General features: G+C 44.6%; 1 protein-coding gene across 3 annotated transcripts in view; it reads right to left on the bottom strand.

Moving 5' to 3' along the window:
- Positions 1–15,212, bottom strand: part of FANCL (FA complementation group L) — a 91,893-nt gene that overhangs the window by 20,530 nt on the left and 56,151 nt on the right. For all 3 annotated transcript variants that reach the window (XR_007355627.2, XM_048842814.2, XM_048842811.2), the window contains one exon: positions 1,481–1,631. Coding sequence is in view for 2 of the 3 variants with exons in the window: in XM_048842814.2 (XP_048698771.1) it covers positions 1,481–1,631 (151 nt within the window). In the remaining variant the exon portion in view is untranslated. The remainder of the gene's footprint in view (positions 1–1,480; positions 1,632–15,212) is intronic.

Consider the following 15,212-nt stretch of genomic DNA (forward strand, 5'->3'; position numbering starts at 1 on the left):
GGTTTGTCCCTGTAACCTCAACAGGGATTCCTTGAAATACAGCCAGCTCTCCTGGACTCCTTTCCCCTTCAAGTTAGTCCGCCAGGGGATCCTGGCCATCCGTTCCCTGAGGGAGTCGAAGTCTGCTTTCCTGAACTGATGGTGTTCATGACTACAAATTTTAGTTCAGCATAAACAAGTTTTATCTAGGCAGTGAGTTAAAGTCCTCTGATAAACCGCAAGTGGGGAGGGTGCCAGAGTCCCAGCTCCAGCCAGAGCCCAAACATTTACACTGCAGTTTTTTAGCCCTGAAACCCAAGTCAGTTGACACAGGCCAGCTGCAGGTGTTTTACTGCAGCATAGACATACTCTCAGGAATCAGGAAAAGGCAGGGGAGAGGGCCCAACCGGACTGGAAGGGAGAGGAGCTGGCTACACAAAAGCAGACTCACTGCAGTCTCTGGGCTGTCAAGTAGGGGAAAGAGTGACCTATCATTTCAGCCATCAGCTCAACAGTTGTTTGCATAAAGCTGCAGTCTCAGAGTGGGTACTGCCTACTTCTGTTGTTTCCCTACTTTGCAGCTAGTTAATATTCCTCCAACTTTCAGGAACTTAAATTTGTTTTATTTTTGTTCTATCATGTATCATCAGACTTCTGGCACTTGTGACTGAAGTTGAACAACATCGCAGTATATAATTATACAAATGCTAAGCTAAAAATCGGAGTCCTCATTCCGAAGATACATTTTTTCTCTATTTTTGACTGCGGACAGTGGTAAGTGCCTACTTTTCAAATAACTAAGGTACTCTTTACATATTAAGGCTGTAATTCCATGTATTCTGATGATGAGCCACAGAGTGCTTTAGTCTTAATTCAGGTATATTTTGTATTATTTAATATAGTTATAGTTTATTCCATGCCTTTTATCTTCTCTCCACCTTCTGTTTTTTTCCTTTTAACCCACAGCTGTTATCCTCTTCCCCTCTCCCACAGCTGCATTTCCAGTTCTTTCATCCTTCCAAAAACAGTTTCATATTAAAAAAATATTTACAGTACAACCTAAAATGTATTACAAAATTTAGTTTTCTGACATTACAATTAGTAGTGAATAACTTTTAAAAAGTAAACTAATTTTTCTTCTGTTCTATAATGGACATCCATTTTATACACAATCTATTTAAAAATCCTATACTGAAATATCTCTTTTATAGGATTATCACAAATGTGTCCTCAGTTTTGAATTCATCAACACTTGTGTTTGTAATTTATAAATATTTATATCAGAACTTTAAATGTAAAACTAAAAATACAAAATTATACTTTCTCCCCAAAAAATTCAATATTCTGCCTCAGGTTAGTTTTTATACAACAAGTAATAGTTTTTTTTTTTTTAAGTGTAACCTTTCTTTTCCTATTCCTTGTTCTCTATTAAGTAAAGCAAAAAAATCAACTTCACTTCTGTTTAAAAAAAAATACTTCATTCCTTCTCCTGTTTTCCTACCTATTGCAATTCTTCTCATTGTGGCACTCCGTGTGGGGTTTTCTGGCTCAAGTACCCAAGTCTTCTCATCAATTTCATCCATAGCATTCCAGAATTCTTTCAGTGATTCTAATGCTGCCAAGAACTGATTATAAATGTCTATTAAGGAGCTCTAAGAAAAAAGAAAATTTTAACAAGTTACATGGCACTCTACCAATAGCAATATAGAATGATCTTTTTAAAAAATGACAGCATTTCAAAGTTTTTAAATCTAGCACAAAACCCGCTGTAAAATACACTGCAGTGTGCTAGGGTCAACATTTTTCCTGTTAGTACTCAAAATGCTTTTTTTGATTTGTTAATGGTCCACACAAATATTAACTACTGATAACTTTAATGTACTCAAAAAGTACTGTTAAATTTTCTAATACATTTTTGGTATATTCTGATGTATCTAAGGTATAGCATTCTTGAAGTTGGTAGCCATTCTCAAACCTAATATTAATTTCAGAAATCAATGTTAAGACCTGGAAGTATTTTTATTACATATTCATAACAACTGCATTCTAAGTAAGGAGTGAGTAAAATTCAGTATAATCTGCTGTTAATTTATGAGTTTGCCTTCTTGACTCCTATGCAGCGATTCCCACTCCAAACTAAACTTTTCAAAAGATTTTATTCAGAGTCAAACAGTAGTCAGAGTCTTTTGTAGATGGATTTAATATAAAAGGCATCCTTTGTGTCTCAAAAACAATTGTGTGGCCAGAAAATTGCTTATTTCAATCCCAAAATGTGATTTCTAGAAGGAATTATTTCCTTTTAAAAAGTCTGACCTGCTAGTATGGTTTCAGGTCTCAATTCTCCACTGTTTGTGTCTGTGAGAAAGGGAGTGATGTTTAGTTATCTAGTCCTGGGTAAATTAAAGTTGCAGAAGAGGCATAGCAGATTCAATTTCCACTGCTTAACAGACCGGAGAATTCAGCCCTCAATCCCTTCAATGAGAATGTAAACGTTTAAATATTTAATTTCAAAAGATTGATAAAAAATTAAATCTACAGTAATTCCAGTTGATTTTAAGAGTTTACACCCTTAAACTCTTCCAATTAGTAAATTAAATTATACAACTGCATTTCCAAATAACATATGCATTTTCAACACATTTTTTTATATTTGTTTCAGTCAAATAGATATTGCTATAGTAGTTTTGATCCTAGACAACTTTATAAAAATAAATTTGGCTCTGAGAAGAACTATTTCTTCATAAGGATTTAATAATGTTGATCAACAGTCCATTAGGAAAAAAAACCTTCGTAGATTATTTAGCGAATTTTAATTAAATAGTTTAAAAAAATGGCTCTTCTATTTCCAGTCTGGGTAGGATTTCAGACACAAAATGCAGAATTTTTTCTTTTTTTTACATCTCCAAGTGCAATCATTCTAATGAAAGTATTTATCTTGCGAAATTATATATAACACATACTAGATAAATGCAAAGCTGGTCTCTGTATCTCCACTTTGGCTGACCCACTAAGATGACTGGGATATAATACAAAGAGGGAAGAAGTGAAAGAGGGAAAGAGATAGGCAAGTCAGAGAGCAGAAGGTTCCAAAAGTCCGTATGAGAGAATCAAGGCATGGATAAAAATTTTGGAGTAGCGATCAAGAGTGAGAGATGTACTTTGTCTATATTAAAAGAGGAAGTAAAGAAACCTACATGGTGACTGGATATGGGGAAAGAAGGGGGGGGGAGTCAAAGATGAGAATGAGCTTGCAAGCCTAGGAGCCAGGAAAAATAGCAAAAGTTGTCAAAGAAATTAGAGAGAGACTATCGGAAAAGGATCAAGTAGAAAGATATAGGGTATGTCTACACAGCAAAGAAAAACCCGTGGCTGGCCCATGAGCCTTGGGCTGTGAGCTACACATTGCTGTGCAGACTTCTGAGCTCGGGCTTGAGCCCAGGCTCTATGAACCTGCGGGGTGGGGTGATCCCAAGCCAGGAAGTCTACACAGCAATGAAACAGCCCCACAGCCCAAGCCCTGTGAGCCCGAGTCAGCTGGCACAGGCCAGCCGCAGGTTTTCTTTGCTGTGTAGAGACTTACTTCTCTGGGATACCCTGCTGCCATCTCAAATTTAGAGAGGCACTGGCACTTTTGAGACTGAAGAGAGGGGAATACTTTGGAGGTAGATTTGGGAATCATCTGGATGGGATGGTTATTGACACAATAGAAGTGGATGGGGGAAACAAGGGAAGGAGGAGGAGTAAATGGAGAAAAGAACAGTGATGCTAAAGGTGTCCCTAGATGGAGGATGAGGGATTATGTATTTTGGAAGACAATAATATGTAACAAAGGTCACATGATTTTAAATCTCACATATCATTTTGGCCTGGAAGTTCTTGGGGTCTCACAGAAAAAATCAAATTAACAAATAGTGATAACTATTTACAAAAATATTCCTTTTAGGAATATATTATATAGAAAATCTATTTATTGTAACTTTTATCTACCATTTTTTTCCCTCTGTCAGCTGGACAAAAGGAAGCAAAATGATGGGGGTTGCTGAATATTTTCTTGGCGCATATTATTTTTGTTTTTTGTATCTGAGAAAATATTGTAAAAAGAAAAGGTATAAGTTGGAAATAAAATGTTGGAGTTTTTTCTGCTGTTATTAAATTATATTAAAGTAGGAAAGCACTTAAGCAGAAAAGTGTGGATACTGCCAATCTCAAAATGTAACGCTTATTATCTTTAAAAGCATTTTGTTACTTTTATAATACCTGAAGTGATATAATAATGTCAGTCACTTAACCAGATCTAAGAGTATAATATCTTCATCTTAAGTACTATTATTTCCAGTATTTTAATAATTTTCATATAGTCCTGGAATGTGATCTTTTGTGCTCTGATGACACTTAAATTAATAGCATAATTTTCTTGTACTTGCAACAGTTGCTTTCCATTTTGATTTTTTTTTAAACATTTTCCTACATCATACACAGATAAATCCTCTAATAATCATTGCTATCTTTATCTTTGGGGAATTCAAACGATTTCAGTAGAAAAAAGAAACATCAAGGGATTACAACCCACAGATAAATTTTAAAATCCAATTAATTTTAATTCTAATTGTAATTTTTCAATGATGTTCCTTAAAAAGATAGTTAAATTCTTCCCCTTTGGTGTTGTTTTTTTTTTTAATGCTCTGTTCATTTGATCTTATTTGTATGCTTCATTGATGTTGCCAAATGGCTTTTTCTGTATGCCTATCTATATCTATATCTATTTAAATCCATCATACTACTTTGTCATGCAACCATGAAAAAGTATCACTCCTTTATACTTCATTAACCAGTTTATTTTTGACCACTGTTCTTTTAAAACAGTGCTACTGATGCTATTTTGGGCTGTGCCAACAAGGTGCTTGCTCATGAGGTCAAATAAAAGACTGTTACCTTCCGTAACTGTTGTTCTTCGAGATGTGTAGTTCATGTCCATTCCATTGTAGGCATGCTTGCTTGTCAAATGCACTGGTGCCAGAAGTTTTTCCCTCAGTGGTATCCCGTAGGATACCGGCTCTGGCGCCCTCTGGAGTGGCACGTGTATGCACCAGTGTAAGGAGCGCTGCCGGAACCCCACTCCCTCAGTTCCTTCCTGACGGAACTCTGACAGAGGGGAAGGAGTGGACATGGAATGGACATGAGCAACACATCTTAAACAACAACAGTTACGGAAGGTAACCATCTTTTCTTCTTTGAGTGCTTGCTCATGTCTATTACTTTGTAGGTGACTCCCAAGCAGTACCAACAGAGGCAGGTCGGAGTTCATGGAAGTGTCGATAGCAACACAACTCTGCCAAAGCCATTTCTGGACTGCTGACTGATGGCATAATGAGACATGAACCTGTGCACAGAGGACAACGTTGCAGCCCTGCATACGTCCTGGATAGGGACTTGTGCCAGGAAAGCAGCCAAAGAAGCTTGCACCCTTCTCGAATGAGCCTTTGCTATTGGAGGGGGCGCTATCTCGTAACAGATACGGATGCACATGGTGATCCAGATTGAAATCATCTGTGAGGACACCAGACCCTTAATCTTGTCGGCTATCACAATACAGAGCTGAGTCAATCTACGGAAGGGGTTGGTGCGCTCTAAGTAGAAAGCCAGTGCAATGCCTGACATCTAGGGTATGCAGACACCTCTCCTCGCTGGTCGAGTGAGCCTTTGGACAGAACACCAGAAGAAAAATATCCTAGTTGACATGGAAGTGCGATACCACTATTGGCAGAAAGGTTGGGTGGGGCTGCAGCTGAACCTTGTCCTCGTAGAACATGGTGTACGGGGGCTCCGAAGTAAGAGCTCTAATCTCAGACACTCGTCTCACTAAGGTAATAGCTACAAGGAATGTGACCTTCCACAACAAGAAGCCAAATGCTCGGAGGGCAGGCCCATGAGCCTGGAGAGGACCAGGTTGAGGTCCCATTGGGAGACGGGGTCCCAGTCCCGGACCACCTGAAAGAGGCTTTCAAGGCCTTTCAGGAACCTAATAGTCATGTCATGTGAGAATATTGATCTACCCTCGAGACGAGGGTGAAAGGCTGATATAGCTACCAGATAAACCTTGATCTAAGAGAAGGTGAGGCCCTGGTGCTTTAAGTGAAGCAGGTAATCCAGAATGGACGGCAGAGATGACTGATTTGCAGAGATACCCTGCTCCAGCAGGATAAATGCTTCCACTTTGCCAGGTAAGTTGCTCTGGTGGAGGGCTTCCTGCTCTCCAAGGGAACTTGCTGTACCTGACTAGAGCAGGCTTGCTCCTCTGGATTCAACCATGCAGCATCCATGCTGTGAGGTGGAGTGAGATTTGGTTCGGGTGCAGCAGCTGACTGTGATCCTGCGAGAGCAGGTCTGGGCGGCTGGGAAGCACCCACGGGGCTGCTACAGCCAGGTCCATGAGCATGCCAAACCAATGCTGGCGAGGCCATGCTGGGGCAAATCAATGTCCTGTGCCTTGTCCCTCTTATTTTTAAGAGAACTTTTCTGATGAGTGGGATTGGCAGGAAGGCGTACATCAGGTCTCCTGACCAAGGCAGGAGAAAGGCGTCAGAAAGAGCCTCTGCTGAGGCCTTGCAGGGAGTAGAACTGATGACACTTTCTATTCTGTCTGGTGGTGGACAGGTCTACTCGAGGAGCTCACCACTTCTGGAAGAGCATCCTGATAACCTCCCAGTGGCGGGACCACTCGTGATGAGAAAAGGACCTGCTGAGGCGATCTGCCAGTGTGTTCTGGATGCTGGGGAGGTGCAAGGCTTCCAGGTGGATCACATATCAGATGCAGAATTCCCAAAAGCAAAGGGTTTCCTGGCCCAGAGCTGACGAACAAGCTCCTGCCCTTCCCCTACCCCATCTGTTGACATTGAACATGGAGGCCATGTTGTCTGTCAACACCTGCGCTACCCGACCGCGTAAGTGGGGAAAGAACACCACACAAGCTAGACAGATGGGTCTGAGCTCCCTGACGTTTAAATTAAGCGTGAGCTCTTGATCGTAGCCCCTGCATTCACAGAGATGATACCCTACGATGATATCGTAGCCCCTGCATACCGAGATGTATTCACCATTCAAGGTTGGTTTCAGAGGAACAGCCGTGTTAGTCTGTATTCGCAAAAAGAAAAGGAGTACTTGTGGCACCTTAGAGACTAACCAATTTATTTGAGCATGAGCTTTCGTGAGCTACAGCTCACTTCATCAGATGTATACCGTGGAAACTGCAGCAGACTTTATATACACACAGAGAATATGAAACAATACCTCCTCCCACCCCACTGTCCTGCTGGTAATAGCTTATCTAAAGTGATCAACAGGCGGGCCATTTCCAGCACAAATCCAGGTTTTCTCACCCTCCACCCCCCCACACAAATTCACTCTCCTGCTGGTGCTAGCCCATCCAAAGTGACAACTCTTTACATAATCAAGTCGGGCTATTTCCTGCATAGATCCAGGTTTTCTCACATCCCTCCCCACCCCCATACACACACAAACTCACTCTCCTGCTGGTAATAGCTCATCTAAACTGACCACTCTCCAAGTTTAAATCCAAGTTAAACCAGAACATCTGGGGGGAGGGAGGGGGAGGAAAAAACAAGAGGAAACAGGCTACCTTGCATAATGACTTAGCCACTCCCAGTCTCTATTTAAGCCTAAATTAATAGTATCCAATTTGCAAATGAATTCCAATTCAGCAGTTTCTCGCTGGAGTCTGGATTTGAAGTTTTTTTGTTTTAAGATAGCGACCTTCAGGTCTGTGATTGCGTGACCAGAGAGATTGAAGTGTTCTCCGACTGGTTTATGAATGTTATAATTCTTGACATCTGATTTGTGTCCATTTATTCTTTTACGTAGAGACTGTCCAGTTTGACCAATGTACATGGCAGAGGGGCATTGCTGGCACATGATGGCATATATCACATTGGTGGATGTGCAGGTGAACGAGCCTCTGATAGTGTGGCTGATGTTATTAGGCCCTGTGATGGTGTCCCCTGAATAGATATGTGGGCACAATTGGCAACGGGCTTTGTTGCAAGGATAAGTTCCTGGGTTAGTGGTTCTGTTGTGTGGTATGTGGTTGTTGGTGAGTATTTGCTTCAGGTTGCGGGGCTGTCTGTAGGCAAGGACTGGCCTGTCTCCCAAGACTTGTGAGAGTGTTGGGTCATCCTTTAGGATAGGTTGTAGATCCTTAATAATGCGTTGGAGGGGTTTTAGTTGGGGGCTGAAGGTGACCGCTAGTGGCGTTCTGTTATTTTCTTTGTTAGGCCTGTCCTGTAGTAGGTAACTTCTGGGAACTCTTCTGGCTCTATCAATCTGTTTCTTTACTTCTGCAGGTGGGTACTGTAGTTGTAAGAAAGCTTGACAGAGATCTGGTAGGTGTTTGTCTCTGTCTGAGGGGTTGGAGCAAATGCGGTTGTATCGCAGAGCTTGGCTGTAGACGATGGATCGTGTGGTGTGGTCAGGGTGAAAGCTGGAGGCATGCAGGTAGGAATAGCGGTCAGTAGGTTTCCGGTATAGGGTGGTGTTTATGTGGCCATTGTTTATTAGCACTGTAGTGTCCAGGAAGTGGATCTCTTGTGTGGACTGGACCAGGCTGAGGTTGGTGGTGGGATGGAAATTGTTGAAATCATGGTGGAATTCCTCAAGGGCTTCTTTTCCATGGGTCCAGATGATGAAGATGTCATCAATATAGCGCAAGTAGAGTAGGGGCTTTAGGGGACAAGAGCTGAGGAAGCGTTGTTCTAAATCAGCCATAAAAATGTTGGCATACTGTGGGGCCATGCGGGTACCCATAGCAGTGCCGCTGATCTGAAGGTATACATTGTCCCCAAATGTGAAATAGTTATGGGTAAGGACAAAGTCACAAAGTTCAGCCACCAGGTTAGCCGTGACATTATCGGGGATAGTGTTCTTGACGGCTTGTAGTCCATCTTTGTGTGGAATGTTGGTGTAGAGGGCTTCTACATCCATAGTAGCCAGGATGGTGTTATCAGGAAGATCACCGATGGATTGAAGTTTCCTCAGGAAGTCAGTGGTGTCTCGAAGGTAGCTGGGAGTGCTGGTAGCGTAGGGCCTGAGGAGGGAGTCTACATAGCCAGACAATCCTGCTGTCAGGGTGCCAATGCCTGAGATGATGGGGCGCCCAGGATTTCCAGGTTTATGGATCTTGGGTAGTAGATAGAATATCCCAGGTCGGGTGTGTTCCAGGGGTGTGTCTGTGCGGATTTGATCTTGTGCTTTTTCAGGAAGTTTCTTGAGCAAATGCTGTAGTTGCTTTTGGTAACTCTCAGTGGGATCATAGGGTAATGGCTTGTAGAAACTCGTGTTGGAGAGCTGCCGAGCAGCCTCTTGTTCATATTCCGACCTATTCATGATGACAACAGCACCTCCTTTGTCAGCCTTTTTGATTATGATGTCAGAGTTGTTTCTGAGGCTGTGGATGGCATTGCGTTCCGCATGGCTGAGGTTATGGGGCAAGTGATGCTGCTTTTCCACAATTTCAGCCCGTGCACGTCGGCGGAAGCACTCTATGTAGAAGTCCAGTCTGCTGTTTCGACCTTCAGGAGGAGTCCATCTAGAATCCCTCTTTCTGTAGTGTTGGCAGGGAGACCTCTGTGGATTAGTATGTTGTTCAGAGGTATTTTGGAAATATTCCTTGAGACGGAGACGTCGAAAATAGGATTCTAGGTCACCACAGAACTGTATCATGTTCGTGGGGGTGGAGGGGCAGAAGGAGAGGCCCCGAGATAGAACAGCTGCTTCTGCTGGGCTGAGAGTATAGTTGGATAGGTTAACAATATTGCTAGGTGGGGTGAGGGAACCATTGCTGTGGCCCCTTGTAGCATGTAGTAGTTTAGAAAGTTTAGTGTCCTTTTTCTTTTGTAGAGAAGCAAAGTGTGCGTTGTAAATGGCTTGTCTAGTTTTAGTAAAATCCAGCCACGAGGAAGTTTGTGTGGAAGGTTGGTTCTTTATGAGAGTATTCATTTTTGAGAGCTCATTCTTAATCTTTCCCTGTTTGCTGTAGAGGATCTTGATCACGTGATTCCGCAGTTTCTTTGAGAGCGTGAGGCACAAGCTGTCAGCATAGTCTGTGTGGTATGTAGATTGTAATGGATTTTTTACCTTCAGTCCTTTTGGTACGATGTCCATCTGTTTGCATTTGGAAAGGAAGATGATGTCTGTCTGTATCTGTACAAGTTTTTTCATGCAGTTGATAGATTTCCACTCCATACGGCTAAATGCAGTGCCTTGCATAATGACAGGTTTCAGAGGAACAGCCGTGTTAGTCTGTATTCGCAAAAAGAAAAGGAGTACTTGTGGCACCTTAGAGACTAACCAATTTATTTGAGCATGAGCTTTCGTGAGCTACAGCTCACTTCATCAGATGTATACCGTGGAAACTGCAGCAGACTTTATACACACACAGAGAATATGAAACAATACCTCCTCCCACCCCACTGTCCTGCTGGTAATAGCTTATCTAAAGTGATCAACAGGTGGGCCATTTCCAGCACAAATCCAGGTTTTCTCACCCTCCACCCCCCCACACAAATTCACTCTCCTGCTGGTGCTAGCCCATCCAAAGTGACAACTCTTTACATAATCAAGTCGGGCTATTTCCTGCATAGATCCAGGTTTTCTCACATCCTCCCCACCCCCATACACACACAAACTCACTCTCCTGCTGGTAATAGCTCATCTAAACTGACCACTCTCCAAGTTTAAATCCAAGTTAAACCAGAACATCTGGGGGGGGGGGGTAGGAAAAAACAAGAGGAAACAGGCTACCTTGCATAATGACTTAGCCACTCCCAGTCTCTATTTAAGCCTAAATTAATAGTATCCAATTTGCAAATGAATTCCAATTCAGCAGTTTCTCACTGGAGTCTGGATTTGAAGTTTTTTTGTTTTAAGATAGCGACCTTCAGGTCTGTGATTGCGTGACCAGAGAGATTGAAGTGTTCTCCGACTGGTTTATGAATGTTATAATTCTTGACATCTGATTTGTGTCCATTTATTCTTTTACGTAGAGACTGTCCAGTTTGACCAATGTACATGGCAGAGGGGCATTGCTGGCACATGATGGCATATATCACATTGGTGGATGTGCAGGTGAACGAGCCTCTGATAGTGTGGCTGATGTTATTAGGCCCTGTGATGGTGTCCCCTGAATAGATATGTGGGCACAATTGGCAACGGGCTTTGTTGCAAGGATAAGTTCCTGGGTTAGTGGTTCTGTTGTGTGGTATGCTGATGGCGAGCGGGTGGGCAGTGATGCTGGCAGACAGATCTAACATTGCCCTGAACCTGACCTCTGGTAGGAAGGTCTCTGGCTCAGATAGTCAAAGACCGCTCCAATAAACTCTATCCTTTCAACAGGAACCAATGTTGATTTTTGTTCTTTTATCAACAGGCTCAGAGCTTGACAGGTAGCTTACAATGTCTCGATGCTGCACTGGACCTGGACTCTGGAGCGCGCTTTATGAGCCAGTTGTCGAGGTATGGGTAGATCTCGATAACCTGATATCTGAGGTAGGCCGCCACTACTGACATGCACTTTGTAATCACACTTGGTGCCATTGCTAGGCCAAAGGGGAGCACTGTGAATTGATAGTACATGGTCCTGACCAGGAATCACAGGAACCTTCTGTGTCTGGGGAATGTGTGTGAAAGTAAGTGCCCTTCAAATCGAGGGCAGCATACTAGTCTCCAGGATCCAGTGAAGGAATGATGGATGCTAGAGAGACCGTGCGGATCTTCAACTTCCTGAGGTATTTGTTGAGTTTCTGCAGGTCGAGGATGGGGCATAGGCCCCACTTGGCTTTTGGGATTAAAAAACAGCAGGAGTAAAACCCTTTTCCACTTCAGTGCCAAAGGACTTCCTTCATGGCTCCCACCTGCAGGAGGCCTTGTACCTCCTGGACAGGTAGATGCTCATGAGAAGGGTCCCTGAAGAGGGATGGGGAAGGATGGTGGAAGGAAGGTATAGAAATGAATTGGAAAGTATATCCCCTTACTACTGTGCTGAGAACCCACTGGTCTGATGTTATAAAGGCCCAGACAGGGAGGAAAGCAAACAAACAGTTGGAAAATAACAGGGGTGCTGTATCCAGGACACAGGCTGAAAGGTCGCCCTCAAGTGCATCCTCAAAATACCTCGTTACCCAGTTGGTTGTGGGTAGAGCTCAAGTGAGCTGAGGAAGCTGGCTGATGGCCCTCCAAGCGCTTATAGCCCTTGCCCTTCCTGTGGAAGGGCTCTGATTGAGGTTGGCTCCTGAACCTGTAGGACTGTTGCAGCTTAAACTGTTTCCTTGCAGGCTCCAGCGTGTAAAGTCCTAGGGAGCGCAAGGTAGCCCTAAAGCAGGGGTAGGCAACCTATGGCACGCGTGCCAAAGTTGGCACACGAGCTGATTTTCAGTGGCACTCACACTGCCCAGGTCCTGGCCACTGGTCTGGGGGGCTCTGAATTTTAATTTAATTTTAAATGAAGCTTCTTAAACATTTTTAAAACCTTAATATATACTTAATATAATACTAAACTATTGTTGTATGTAAAGACATAGAGAAAGAGACCTTCTAAAAACGTTAAAAAGTATTACGCGAAACCTTAAATTAGCGTGAATAAATGAAGACTCAGCACACGACTTCTGAAAGGTTGCTGACCCCTGCCCTAGAGTCTTTTAGGCTGTGTAATTTACTGTCCGTCTGTTCCAAGAACAGTGCCAGGCCATCAAATGGGAGGTCCTGGATAGATTACTGAACCTCCACCGACAGGCCCAATGACTGCAACCAGGACGCATGCTTCATAGAAATGGCCGGAGCCATGGTCTGGGCTGCAGAATGTGCCACATTTGAGGCCACTTGAAGGGTTGTCCTAGCCACAGCCTTGCCCTCAGTGAGGATAGCCAGGAATTGCTTCCTGGGCTCCTCTGGCAGTGAGTCCATGAACTTGGCCATGGACTGCCAAATATTAAAACCATAATGGCCAAACAAGGCCTGACGTTTGGGCACTGTCAGCTGGAGGTAGGATAAATCTTTCTACAAAAGAGATCGAGCCTCTTTGCCTCCTTATTCTTTGGCTTCGATCCCGGTTGGCCCGGTCTATTGCGCTCATTGGCTGCCAACACAACCAGGGGACCATGGGAGAAGGCTCCGCTATTGCTTCATCGGGCGCAGATGAGGAGGAAACAGGTCCAACTCCACTGCTTCTGCCAGGGGAGCCTCAGCTGAGGCTGGCTGTCCCTGGGGAGCTTGCTTCGACTCCACATCCGAGTCGGGGGCAGGCGTGAGACTGTCACTGACAGTGTTTCAGAAGCCCCTAAGATCAACCGATGTCCCTGCAATGGATAGGGAAACCCACAAGGATCCATAGTTGCCAGGGGCCGGCAACTGGCCCTGGGGCTGTGCGGCCACTGGTGGCCCAGAGGGGAATGCCAATGACCCAGATGGGTGGCCTTAGCCTGCGGGCAGGTCCTCCTCCTCACTGTCAGAGCCTGAGGTGGGAGAAACTTGTCTGGGGACCAGGATGGTACCAAGGCCACCTGTGTACCCTGACTCCGTCAGCTCTCTCCACAGACCTCTGTTGGGGATCTGTACTGGGATGATGGCTCTTGGTGCTGTAACTCTGGTGACTGGCGGCAGCGTTCAGCGGATCAGCGATGGTACCCCGGCGATCGATGCCTTACGCTTTGAGAAAGGTGTCACTCCATAGACTGGGATTGACGTCTTGGAAACTGTTGATGTGCCAACGGTGATCGATACAAGTGATGCAAAGACCGGTGATGGGGCTCCAGGAACCGGTGTCTTGATCCTCCGGAGTGGTGCCGTGGAATGGGAGACCGACTTGGATGCTTCCAGCTCAGGGGACTGGTGATGCGTCTCTGCAGGTCTGCACCCAACCGCCGGCAATCAATGCCAGGACCCTGAGAAACACTGCCTAGAGTCCAGGGACTGATGCCGGAACTCTGGCAGGTAAGCTGACCCGCATCTGGGGGCTGACAGTGCTGTTCAGGTGAGAGCTGGCAGGGCATCCCCTATGACAGGAAGCGGTGCCACACTGATGGAGACTGCTGGAAAGATCCCAGGGCAGGTTTACCACTCGAATGGGGCATCTCACTGGCTAGCATGGGTGGCACCAGAACGGACAATATGTCCTTAATGGCTTGAAAGGCCTCTGGTGTGGACAGCACCGCCAGGTGCCGAGTGCCTCTGCCGCTTCCTAGGGTGGCGGGTGGGTCTTGAAGCAAGCTTGACAGCTCAACAGGAGCTGGAGCCTGGCCACCATTCAGAGCAGAAGAGCTGCCCCGCGCAGATCTTTGCTCTCCTCCGGCTCTCTCCTTCCCTTTACGAGATGTAGAAGAATGCCTTTTCCCAGCCTCTCTCTGCTTTTTAGCTGGTACCGGGTGTGACAGGCTCTCCCCGGGGTGCCACTTGGAACTGGGATACCACTGAGCCAGCCTGACCCACCAGCCTGGGCTCCTTTTCACATTGTGGTGCTGTGATAAGTTGCCAAGCTTGCTCTTTCATCTGCATACACACAGATACAGACTCACCCAGCTGCAGCTTCACACAGATGCTGAGATCAGCTCTGCATGGGAAGGCTCAGCTAAGGCATCTCCCAGTTGCTAAACCCTGCACCCCCTCTGGAGTGTAAACCCAAAATTATATCTTCTTGCACTGCACAGGGAACTGTACAGAGTAAACTCATAAATTTTGCCCCCTCCCTTTCTGCCCCAAGTTATAATTTCCACACACTGGTTTTAGACAAAACAAAAAACATCTACAAAAGGATAGATTTTAAGTGACAGCAAACAGATCAAAGCAGATTACTTTAGTAAATAAACAAAACCGCAAACTGAGCTTAACACACTAGATAGGTAGGATATGAATTAGCAAATTCTCACCCTGCGTGATAAGCAGGCTGGCAGATTCTTAAGACACAAGTAACCTCGGCTTTCCCAGGTTTTCATACACAGGCTAACAATTCCTGTAGGCTGGAACTATCACCCTCCACAGTTCAGTCCTTCCCCCTCAGGTGTTTCCAGATGTGTTGTTGTAGGGAGAGTGAGGTACCATTGTCCCCCTTTTTATATCTTCTTCCCACTTGCTGGAAAGCTCTTTTGCTGTGACCTGGGGTCAAACAGTTCCCATTGTGTAGTGCGATCTCTGAGAGGTTTCCGTTGTACACAGTTGCCGGGGTATTCCTTGTG

This window comes from Caretta caretta, chromosome 3 (genome assembly GCF_965140235.1).
Source record: "Caretta caretta isolate rCarCar2 chromosome 3, rCarCar1.hap1, whole genome shotgun sequence".
Taxonomy (NCBI): Eukaryota; Metazoa; Chordata; order Testudines; family Cheloniidae; genus Caretta; species Caretta caretta.